The sequence below is a fragment of the Argopecten irradians genome, chromosome 2, assembly GCF_041381155.1.
Source record: "Argopecten irradians isolate NY chromosome 2, Ai_NY, whole genome shotgun sequence".
Lineage (NCBI taxonomy): Eukaryota > Metazoa > Mollusca > Bivalvia > Pectinida > Pectinidae > Argopecten > Argopecten irradians.
Genome location: NC_091135.1, coordinates 20481086 through 20494538, shown reverse-complemented (window position 1 = coordinate 20494538; position 13453 = coordinate 20481086). Strand labels below are relative to the sequence as shown.

Below are 13453 nucleotides of genomic sequence, written 5' to 3'. Positions count from 1 at the left end.
TTTTCTGTGTCAAGTTCCATTTGGAGATTCTTGCATTGTGTTTCTAATGTTTCGACATTTGACTTTTCTGTTTCAAATTCCATTTGGAGATCCTTGCAGTGAGTTTTTAATGTTCCAACCTTTGACTTTTCTGTTTCAAGTTCCATTTGGAGATCCTTGCATTGAGTTTCTAATAATCCTACTTGTAATATTTCCTTTTCAAGATTAGTATTGAGATCCTGAAATTGCTTTTCCATTTTTTCAACATTTGATCTTTCCTTATCCAGCTCAGATTTAAATTTCTTACATTCTTTTGCTAATTTTGACTCATCCATTTCAAGTTCTGTTTTTAGATCCTCATACTGACTTTGCAAAATTCTGACATTTGACCTTTCATTTTCCAGATCAGATCGAAGATCCTCACATTGCTTCTCTAACATTCCTGCAGTAGTTCGTTCCATGTTTAAAGCTTGCTTTAATTCCTCTACCTCACGTTTACTCGCATCAATCAAGTCCTGATAAGACTGGACTGAGGTGGCAAACTTCTCCTCTCGAACACTGGATTCATCTTTCACTTTCTCAAACATTATTTGGAAGTCTTGACACTGAGCCTCAAGATCAGACACATTACACCTTTCTTTATCCAAAGAAAAGGTCAGTTCCTCTAACTCCTTTTCATATTTTGCCCGTTGATCCTCCAGTACCTGGATAGAGTTCTCTGCTAAACTCCTTTCAGCTTTAAGATTGTCAATGTCTGTATTGTTATTTTTTGCTTGTTCCAACAACTCACTGTTAGTTCTCATGATGCCCTCAACAACATCCTTCATTTGTTCCGACTCTGCCTTCTCCTCTCTAAGTTTCTCCATGGTGATTTCCAGAGTCTCCTTCAGAGTTGTATTATCATTTACCATTTTGATGATGACATTCTCCATTTTCTCCTTCAGCTCTTGTTTCTCTTGCTCTTTATTTTGCAATAAAGTTTCAAGTTGCTGAATGTCCCCGGAAGATTTCCCTGTGTTTGTTTTCTCAAGTTTTACAAGTTTTGCTTTATTTCTGATAAATTTGGCTTTGTTTTCCTCTAACGACTTCGCTAATTTTGTTCTCTCTTTCTCCTTAGATTCAAGTTCTGTTAGAAGTTTTTCATTGTCGGTTTTTAAACTGGTATTCTCCTCTCGTAGACATTCCACATCCAAATTTAGCTTGCTACACTCACTTTTTAAATCTATCATAACATCATCATTCACATATGAAGGCACATGAGATTCCTGAGCAATGCCTTTTTTTAATGTCTCCAGTTCTGATTTCAGCATACTCTCAACCTCGTTCATAGAGCTTTTCTCTTTTTCACTGCGCTCCAAATTTTCTTTTAATTCCGAGATCTGAACTTCCATCACAAATTTTTCCTTTTCAAGTTCTGTCTGAAGTTTTCCTAGATTTTCATTCTTGCTTGTAAGATCAGAATTTTCTGTTCTCATTTGTTGTATTTTCCCATGTAACTCATCACATTCATTCTGCAAAGAAGATATCCGTCTTTGGCTGTCTTCCTTAGCTGAAGACAAAGTATTGTTTTCTGCTCTCAAAGTATCATAGTCCTCACCTAACTCATGAAGACTGTTTTGTAATATCACAATTTCACTTTTCAAGTCTTCAATATCTCTTAGTCTCTTTGTATATTTTTGTTGAAGCACCAAATGTTCGGGCGTGGAATTATTTCCAGGAGATGTATCATCAAGCACAGCCAATATCTGACTGGCTGAATCACAGCCCTGTTTACCTTCTGAATAATCCCCACTGTTTGTTAAGTCTACTTCTGATACTACTTTGGCCTTACTTTGTTCTACTGAGTCAACATTTGAATCAGCTGAACCAACACTTTTGACATTGGAAGCAGAATCTAAAGCATTTTCCACAGAACATGTAGAGTTACCAGCACCACCGGAATAACAAGGAACCATTGGATTAACTGAAAGCATGCACTGGGAATTCCTTACCCTCTCTAGTTGTCTTCTCTCTGGTCCGGACACATCCTGTTCTATTGAGTCTGATGAAATGTCATTTACACGGTCATCAGTGTCCTCTTGATCAATGGAGTCCGGGGACATCCGGGATGAGGTTGTTGTTTCACAGGTTCCCTGCAATACCATTTCCTCTACTACTTCCTGAAGGAACGAGGGATTCTGGGAGCACTGGACCATGATTTCCTGTTCTATGGAATCCTGGGAAGACAATGACTGTGTAGGTGGTTTTGTCCATGGTGATTGTGACTGTACAGCCTCCTCCACCTCCATAACATTCTGGACCATGACTTCTTCCACAGGTAACCTATCAGACTGATTATTGTTCTTATTCTCCGACTTCAGTTCATTTACTTGCCATTCCAATGCACTCACTTTTCGATCCAATAAGTCTTTCTCCTCTTGGAGAGTTTTGTTTCTCTCCTGGAGTTCGTTTACAATAGGATTGTCTGTCACATTATCTTCACCTCTTACAGATTCAGAAGGAGGTTGTTGGTGTTGTTTCTGTTGCAGTGATTCCTCTAAAGACTTGGCTTCTTTTCTTAGGTGTTCAATGTGTTCCTGCAGATTAGCTCGCATGGTATGAAGATCATCAACATGTGTTTGCATCTGAAGGATTTCCTGTTCTAGATCTTGATGCCTATCTGTCTTGTTTGGTCTCACATTTGAATTATTATTTGACTGATTGTTGGCACTTTGGTTAACATTTGTGGCTTGGCTCATGTTTGAATGACTGTGGTCAGTTGACTGTTCATGAGTTTGTAATGGGACTTCTTCCTGTCTACCAAAGTAGAAGCTTCCGTCAAATTGTGCTAGATTGTTACTGTCATATTGAGGAAGTTGGCCCTGGTCCAAAGAGGAGTGACAAGTGGAGATTCGAGAAGCATTGTCTATTTCTGAATGTGACGACAGTCCTGTGGAATTATTTTCATTGGTCCTATTCACGGAGTCCATCTGAGACAAAACCGAGTTGGACTGATTTTGTCTTAAAGAAGCCAATTCTGAATCCAGTCTTTGATTTATCACAGAAACTTCCTCATACTTTGCAGTCATTTCTTTGCTTTTCTCCTCCAACTTTTCCTTGTCAGCAAGTAATTGAGTTCGCTCTTTCTCCAAGTTTTCTATCACAAGATTGGCATTTTGAACGTCTGCCATCAAAGTCAAGTTAGTTTCTAGCTGCTCCTCTCTCTCCTTTTGAAAGAATTGGTTTTCAGATTTCATATGATCAAGTTCTCTCAAATCAACTTCTGCTTTATTTCCAATGTCTTTAAGCACCAAAATTTCATCACATAATTTTTCAATCTCCGACAGAGCAAATGATTTTTCATCCAAAAGTCTTGCCACATCTCCCTTCAAAGCTTCAATCTGAGCAACATGCTGGTGAATCTGTTCTAAATTGGATTGTGTCAATTCATTTGAAACTAGATTGCAGCTATCGTTTGTAAGAGTGGCCTCACTGTCGTTAGGTGAATGTGTTGACATGTTCTGCTCCAGAGAAATAGCAGAGACACCAAGAGACTTTGTCACTGACAGAGAACTATCATTGTACGTCTGATCGCTATAGGCAAGAGATGCGTTTTCTAATGTCACTTCTTCCTGAACACACATGGCTGACTGTCCTTCAGATTCTGCCGGCGAGCTCGCAAGAGTAGGCTGCACTTCTATAGACATATGGTCTATACCAGAAATTGGTTCCTCTATCACTTGTACAGAGACCGTTTCATCAGTTGATTCACACGATGTCACACCATCGATTCTAATTCTTGCCTCAGATTGTTTTGGTGGCACAGCAGCTTCAAGTTTCTGACGAGAAGCCTCGGACTGATCAAGGGCCTCTTTCAATGATGAAATCATATCCTCCATTTTAGAACTATTGCTTTTAATTTCATCATTTTCTGATTTAAGAACGGCTAATTCCTCCTCTAATTTCTTGGCCTTCTCAATGTACTGACTTTTTTCCAAGAAAGCTTCCTCAATCTCTGTGTTCTGTGAATCAAGGTCTTGTGACAATAGGTTCATTTGGTCTCTTAACTGAGTGTTTTCGGAGGCCAGATTGTCTAGCTCTGATTGTAGACTAACTACAGAATCCTGTTGACTGTTAATTTTATTCTTCAATTCGTCATTTTGAGACTTGTACATAGCACATTCATCTTGTAGCTCTTTCATACCAGTTGCAGTTAGTTCATAGTCTTTAACTCTTTGACAATAATCCTCACTTTGTGCCTGAATTTGCACTACATGTTCTTTCAGTTGGTCACATTGTAATTTATACAAGTTGCATTCTTCCTTCAGTTGACCGAAGTCACTATCAGTAGTTACATAGTATTGAAGCTGCTGTTGATATTCAGCGTTCTCTTTTGTTGCTGTCTCTAGAGCCATCTTGAGCTGACTCACTTCAGCATCAAGTGTAACCTTCTCTTCCTGAAACTGTTGAACTACAGCCTGTTTCATTTGTGCAAAGTGTAGACCATATGTTTCCTCCAGTTCACTGCGTAGTGCTTCCATCTTGGCCTGGACCTCCGCCTCATTGACCATCGGTGTCGGACTAGTTGGACTAGATGACCCAGATATACCATTAGAATTGGAGACCTCAGACTTTTGCTTTCGCATTTGTTCCGCATCCATCATCAGCTTTTGCACAACTTCATTTGTCTGTTTCTCACGTAGCTTTGTGGACTCGTGCGATTCTTTAAGCTTGGTATATTCCTGAGTGATTAGATCTAGCCTCTCAGCTAACTGTGACATCATGCTGTCCTTCTCTGTGATGACTTCTTGAAGCGACACAATTTCTTGCGTAGCGTCCTGTAGCGCATGTGATGTTTGTGACTGCTTTTCTGTCTGTGACTGTAGTACCTTGCCAGCCTGAAACATTACAAAACAAAGAGCATATGACAAACATGCTTTAATTACATAAATTGTTTTAACATAGATAACATATTATGTTTATATCCCATACAAAGTAACTATGGCATTCATGCATTACACTATCTAACTGACAGGTGGGAATATGCTTTATATATATACTGGTTATGGAATCTGAACGATTTATCAATGTTGTCAATGTGATGTTATTGTATTCTGATGTCATCCAAATGCTGACAGTAGTTTTATTCTGAACTTTAACTTGTGAATCGATTAAGAAATTGCATTACAGTTGTGTTATATTATGCAAGTATTCCATGTGGAATTTGTTTCAACGGCTACTTTAGTCAACCTCTGAAGATTTGTTAATGCATTTATCAACACATTTGGCAATTCATTTAAACAACATTTTTTTAATCAAGAGAGAATTAAGATTCTCCATCAGTCCAACCAAATCACTGAGTATATAACAGCTGCTATATCCACAGACAGCCTTCATATATCTTGGGTCTATAAAGCTATATAGAACACCCATAGTGTTATATCCTTTCTTCTATCAAATAAGTCAGGGAATCTCTGCTATTAAACCAACTTATAATGTAATTGTCTACAACTCAAAAAAATAATGGTAACAGCGGAGAAAACAAATTTTAACTTGTTAATATTTGAAAATTTTTAACGTATTAGTATTTTAACAACTGTGAAGTAAATGATAAAAAAACAATGTTATTTTATGGTAATTATTGCATGTCATGGTATAAAAATCTATGACTCTGGTCACATATAACCAAACAAAGAGAAAATCCAACCAAAAACAAACAAAAGAGGAAGGAAACAAAGCTGGACAAAACTATCACCTTGTTAGGGATCTGTCCCCTCATCATCTTCTATTGTCTTCTAAAGCTAAATCTAAAGCTACAGTAGATATAGGGTGTAAAATACGGAATCAAACATAGCTGGGGTAATTCATGCTCCAATCCTGAACACAAAACTCAGCGTATCTCATGTTGTCTACGGTTTGTCTGTCATAATTACCATATATTTATATATATGTTAAGACAAAAACTGATCATGTTAATTTGTATAAGGAAACGATATGGTGAAAATAGCTAAAACTCGGCACACACCCACACATCATTATACAGTCAAACATGTCTATAATGACAACTGAAGAGTTACTTTATATAACCACAATCTAATGATCACGATTGACAACCTATCATGGGGAAGCTCTGCTTTCATTAATGAATCTGATTAATCTATAGTTATTCCTAGCTACGATCACAACCATCATACAGTTACAACTGTTAAGTAGGACCAGGAATATTCAGATATATATGTTGTATGCAATAGGGCTGCCGCGGTTCACCGGTATATTGGGGTATTGCAATACACCACCAAAAAATATTGTACCGCGATACAGTTTACCTGTACCGGTTTTTTACGATATATTTTCTTAGTATCATAATTTCATTAATTTGATATAATTAAAACGTCCTGTCATTAAAACAAAACCAGCAAGTTGTATTTGTTTTCCTTTCCGATAATATGAAGCCATGTGGGTATCCCTTTCGTTTTCATTCGATTCAGATGTCGGTCAAATGTTTGTAACTAACGTGTATAATGTTCAAATGATTCAAACATTTGCATGACGTTGAATATAAACAATATGACATTAGGCTAGTTTCTGAAATATTATCAAGCTGATTCGCTCCATCAATCAACAATACCGGAATATCTAATTCTCTAAACACATTTAAGGCCCGGTGAATACATGGCTGCAGGGATTTTGCCAGCTTTTTCAGGCTTCATCGTCCGCCGCCATTTTCGATTTCCTACACGTGTCAAAACAACACTGCAAGCCGGTCAGCCCTTTGAAGTTTAATCACGATCGTAAGCTTATTTTGCCAGGACAATTGTACGTAAATTTGTTCATCATTTAGGTTCAAAAGTGTAAATATTTGCAGACACTATCATGTTTAGTTATTGCATTATTAGGTTACGATCGTCTGTAACAGTTAGCCTATCGTTTTCACAAACAGACTCGTATTTTTTTTAAAACAAGAACACATTTGAACATTTTTGTTACTCAACAACATGGTTCAAATCGATGTAAAACTACATAACATAGCACTGTATGTTTGTATAATGTAATGGGTGTTTTTATTATGGAATATATACAAAATAGACAACACATATGTTAAGGTCAAAATATTGCAATACATATCACAATACAGTTGTTGTGTATCGCAATATATCGTGGTACGCTTCTGCCGTATCGCGGCAGCCCTAGTATGCAATACATTGATTCTACTTTTATTAAAAATCTAAAAAATTTATCTATTTATAATACTTTACATTCACAATTCTTACACATGTAATACTAGAATTCTATCACATTTAAAAGCTAAAATAACATCCTCTAATCTCAATCACCCGATGAAAAAAAGTATCAATATACATAATAGTTAAAACATTCCCTAAAATAGTCTGTCTGATGCCAAATCCATTTCATTTTTCCAATAAAATTTCTTGCAATAAAAACATGCTTGACAACATGTCAAAAATGTGTGGTGTATTTAATAAATTAATACATTAGCCAGTACATGTATAACTATAAACCAATGTAAAAATGTCCACAAAGAAAGTATAATGTAATTGAAGCTATAGTTCACCATCAACCTATAAGATAGAGTGATTCTTATTTGCACAGGTAAAATTAACTGTAAATATATATACCTGTTACAATATTCAGAGCCATGCATTTTTACTTAAAAAAAGACAGATAAGGATAAAAGCCTTAAAGTTTATAAATTAATTGTGCTATATTATAAAGCTAAAGTTAAATCAAGTATTTGTGGTTGTCTCTTACTAATAAAGGGATTTCCCGGATAGTCATTGGACTAAATTAAAATCATAGCAAAGATACTTGACAAGATGCACAAAAACAATAACCACTATATCTTGTAAGGAAATTTAACATTTATCTTATCACAAAAAATATTGAGTGTTAATACAAATTCAATACTCAAACATTGATGGTATCAACAAACATCTACACTTTCCTAGCTAGGCTTCAGCCGTGTTGACACCAGAAAATAATAAATGTACATGTATTATCCTAGTACTGAAGATAACACTTTAAATCATCAAAAGTGATCTTCCTGTGTTTTTACAAAATTAGACATTGCTATAATTAAAATACAATCATGTTAAATCTACGCAATTAATGCAGACAAGATTTGTACATTACGTCATAACAGAAGGCATATAAATCATTACTTACATATAGTTAAATCCGTATAATTGATTTAATCTGTGTAAAATATGTCCATTTAAGTTCCAAGCCTCGTTAACATGTACATTTTGAAAGAAAATTTCAAATCTTAATATGTCGGCATTAAAAGTGTTGTATCTCACTTTCAGGTAAAGTGCACAGTCCAAACACTGTGACACAACTAATGCACACATTTATCAGTGATAGGTCACACAGGTAAACCATATAAGTACAGGGGCTACTAATTGACATGCCCATATGTCCACGATTTAAATCAATTAGCAGGTGTTACAGGTAAGACCAGGTGTATCACTTAAGTTTTGTACCTATCCAGGTTTTTCTTTGGTATATATATATAGATGATAATTAATAATTCATCATGTTGTCTGCTGATAACATACAGTGAACATACACTATCATTTTGAATTTTGGTAATGGGCTATCTATGTATACATATTTACAATGTACATTCATAATAGTGACATGCTTTTTTGGGGAGAAAAATTCTTACAGTCATGCATTGTCAGCAGTTTTCATTGGTTTCTTACACTAATTGTAACCTAAATGTTACCATTGTATACAATATTACCTTTAAATTTACAGTAATTGCTTTTTGAGTATTTTAGCACTTTTTTCACCCAGAAAATTAATGCTTATATTTATCAATTGGATGCGCAGTAATAGCATTTGTAGTATGTGTTTATAAACAATTTTTGTAACCATACAAAATCATCTTACTATTTCTAAATTGATTTTTCACTTACAGTAAATTAAAACACGGTAATAACGAACCACCGGGGACCAACAAGTCCAGGAAAGTTTGTTATATTATGTTATAAACATATTATATACTATTAACATGAAAATTACCATGTTATATCTGTGAATCTGTTGCAAGCGTGTTCGTTATAACCGTGTTTTACTGTAAATCTTATAACCCCAAAATAAGTATCCTTATAAATAAGAGACACATACATATATAATATGTACTTGTCCCTGGTATTAACAGACACATACATATCTAATATGCACTTGTCCCTGGTATTAACAGACACATACATATCTAATATGTACTTGTCCCTGGTATTAACAGACACATACATATCTAATATGCACTTGTCCCTGGTATTAACAGACACATACATATCTAATATGTACTTGTCCCTGGTATTAACAGACACATACATATCTAATATGCACTTCTCCCTGGTATTAACAGACACATACATATCTAATATGTACTTGTCCCTGGTATTAACAGACACATACATATATATAATATGTACTTGTCCCTGGTATTAACAGACACATACATATATAATATGTACTTGTCCCTGGTATTAACAGACACATACATAGATAATATATGTTTCTGATTAGACATAGGAACTGTATTACTTACATGTTGGAGCTGCGTCTGTAGAAGCTGAACTTGTTGTGCCAGTTGTGTGGCTTCCTGGCTGTAATTGTGGGCTGTAAGATGCTGTAACTGCGCCGAGAGCTGCTGTATAACTTCATCTCTCTTAAGTATCGCTAACTCAAACTCCTGAAATCAAACAATTAGTGAATTAAATAAATATCTCCTAAAATATGTCATCCTGTCATAAATCAGAGTCTAGGTGGAGGTAAAGGTACATGCCTATAGATATATGGTAATTATATAATTTGGGGTAATAGAGAACGAGTGGTTAAGATATCCCCGACATAATTACCACTATAGTCCTCTACCTCTGGGTTGCGACTTTGAATCCTATGTGATACAGTTGCCAGGTACTGATCACTGGTCGGTACTTCTGCTTACCTCCAACATCTTAACTGAACGTGTCCTTAGATGACCTTGGCTGCTATTTGGACATTATCAAACCATGCAATCAAACCAAACCAAACCAATATTTTTATTTGTTTTTATTTAAAAGGGAGGGACTTCTGACAAATAATTTTGTGATATAACTATACAATCTTTTTAAAATAAATTTCATTGGATTATTCTGGACAAAATGCATAGACATCACAACAAATTTTCATTTTTCATCTTTTATTGATAATGAATTCTATTTACATTTTTGCTTAAAGCCAACCAACAGTACGTATACTTTCTGGCTTTTCCTAAGGTAAGCATACCAGCTGATGCATACTGAGGAGAAAATTAATGTAGCATAACCTATCCTGGTGGCATCACATAATGAGTCAGTGAAATATATATATCTAGACCTTTAACTTCATGATCAAATTGATTTTCTTTCATGACAGTGAAGTTTACGAGTAAATCACAAACCATGTAAATTACCAATGGTATCAAATTAAATCTTGCAAACTAATTTGAAATAATTCTGCATGTATAGACAATAGAATTATAATAACATAGTAAGATTATATGGTAGGCTGTTCTGACTTCAGCTTGCTATGATATGTAAGTACAGTAACTACAGTCAAACTTGTTACAACAGCCACCCAAAATAGGTGTCCACCTCGAGCTCTCTTATACAGCAAATCTGTTGCCTAACAAACAAAATATTCTACAAAATGAATCTTAGTTCAGTGGCCTTATGTCTAATATACCAAGTCAGTTGCCATTAAGGTCTGATCTATGTCATAAAATATGTCCCACTGTATTCATTAAACAAGGTGATCATGCACATGAAGCATTTGTATGTTAATTCAAGCCATATGAAGAGAGAAAAGTGTAACTTTTTTTTCGATTTTTAAACCTTATTTTTTGCATAACTGCATTATTTTATCAGGAATTGTAAATTATGTAAGGTCTAAATAGAAATTAAACCAGAAAGAGACCAGAAACATATACATTGTACATATAGATTAGAAACCCCTTCTTTGTCTTTGCTGACAGACAGAGGAACCTCGGTTTATAGGCATTTTCCCTTGGCTAACTACTTTAAAGTATGTTTTTAAACATGATATTTTTTAATTTACATCAATATTGGGTTTAAACATTACATCACAGTTTGATATGACCAGCTGTCCAAATTAATATATTTTAATATGATTTTTGGAAGCATAAGAATGACCAATTTTACCTAGTGTTTCAAAAATCAGACATTCCAAAACCGGAAGTGCATTTTGTTTTTTAAATACATAAGTTAAAATTTTTCTTTCCAAAATTGTAATCAAACCATGAAAAAAAAAATTTTGTAACCTATCAAAGTTATTCTCCTGTATCTAACTATTTTTAAAGAGTATATCTAAAAGCCCCTGAGCACACATACAGAGGTACATCTGCCGATTGTAAAATTGGTAGAGTTTCTAAATAGACCTAGCACTGCTATAAAGAATAAAGTAGATCCCAGTTGAATGCACGATTTAAGAGAATAGTGATTGAAATATATATATATGCATATATTTCAGACTGATAATTTTAGAGGCCCTGCACCTTTTGAATTGGGAAAATTTGATACCATTTATTCTACTTTAAAATAAGACTTTTTTTCTTTATAGAAGGACTGTCCACAGCACATTATTGGTCACCGACACAAGGATTACAATGACTTGGCTATTTATAATGAGACTATGAAGTGTACTGTAATATAAAATGTCAACAAACACGTCTTAGCTAGGACCTATGGAACCTATATAGACTCAATAATAAGTACACCAAAAATGACAAAAAATTCAAATTTGATTAAAATACAACTTAATAGTTGGATATTTAGATTGATTTTGAGTGCAAAGCGTCAGTGCCTGTGGGGCATACCATCTAAGCGCTGGTAAACTTTGTATGGTACTAATTTAAACGTCTGGGGGCTATAACCGACTTTGAGGCAAAATGTCTGGATAGCGGATACCATCATGTCATTCAATTTTCACTAGTGACTTTTTAAGTCCTGATGATAGATAATGTAACAAAGATCAGAGAACATGTTAGATATTTTACACAACATGAAAAAGTTCAATTTTGTTGCCTTCTTAATAGCACAATGATTTTATTCAATAAATCATTTTGCTTGGACTTCCGATTCGTCAAACAAAGAATTTCATATGGACATATGGTCTTGATTAAAATCACCACACTGACAGGCAGTGTCAGTACCAAACACCCTGCTGTGAATCATCACAGACCCCTCTCGCAGTCAGTGTCTGTTCTAAAAATAGATTGTTTATGTACCAAAAGTAACCATACTTGTTTTGATGACATACTGACATTCTTCATGAATTCAAAACTACATGTAAAATGAACACAATTCAAACATAATCTTGATTTATCGCAACATCATAGACAAAGTGCAGATTGACACCAGTTTCGTTTTTGAATGTGAGGTTTTTAAGCATCTTTGTTGAACGTGAAGCGCGCATTCAGCCACAGCAAGTTGCCGGCATTTGGAATGATAAGACTTCAATGAAATACGTATGTGAATAGCAGTCTTGACAAATAATCACCTTTTCACGATCCATTTGGACGTGTCTGCTTCTGTCGTCGCCCTCCATATTCCCTAAAAGTTATGTTTACGTGTCATTTACTGTTGGCGGGGTACCATCGGCGGCCATGATTATTCTGTTTAATACCGCCAGGTGGCTCTAAGCCAGAACTAAACAACGGACCAAACACTCAGAATCATATTTTCCGGAATTCGCAAAAGGTCCCACAGGACGTATACGATTTGTCTCCCGTGGAACATATACACGCGTACTGAATGTAATATCCCGATTTACCTAGTGATAAAAGAAAAACTGGACAATTTTTTCTCAGTTAGAATGGATTAGCATTGCGTCTCCTAGTTATATGACAGTTGTTTAATAGCGAAGGAGGAATGATTTCCCCTTGGTAGACACCTTTCTTACGATAAAGTTTTTGGTACATGTACATCATTTATTGGCGCATCAGCTCGCAATATATAATGAAGTTCAAAATTAATATCGCCTTTTTTATATATTTTAAACGGTTTATTAGATAATACAAATACTTATTTATAGAAAGATAAGATAATATCTACTGAAAAAGAGGTCTTGACAATTACATATGATGGTATACCACAACACTTTCTTTATTGTCTTTCCGACAATTTTTTAAATAAATTGAACTAAAATGCTGGATGTGTTTCTTTAGTGGAAACTGACAAAGTGCGAAGAATTCGTCAAAATATAGTAAAAGAATTACGAAATAAAGATAGGAAATAACACTTTGAAACAATAATGCATTATAATATGTACAGTTTATGTGGTCACGATAGCCAGGTGGTTAAGTTATGTGACGACTAACGGAACTCACGTGAGGCAATAATTGGGTACTGATCGTGGTTCATTGACTTTTCCCCCTGGAACTCTGACTTTACACCACCATCAAAACCTGTACTTCAAATCAATGACC

The 13453-nt window shown here is 35.0% G+C and overlaps 1 protein-coding gene across 1 annotated transcript in view; it reads right to left on the bottom strand.

The window, feature by feature from the left end:
* The window catches only part of LOC138314777 (A-kinase anchor protein 9-like), a 118351-nt gene extending 105702 nt beyond the window's left edge, over positions 1–12649 (bottom strand). The window contains 3 exon segments of the mRNA XM_069255309.1: positions 1971–4856; positions 9536–9679; positions 12526–12649. Coding sequence (XP_069111410.1) covers positions 1971–4856; positions 9536–9679; positions 12526–12573 — 3078 coding nt within the window. The 5' untranslated portion in view covers positions 12574–12649.
* Between the last annotated feature and the right edge of the window lie 804 nt (positions 12650–13453).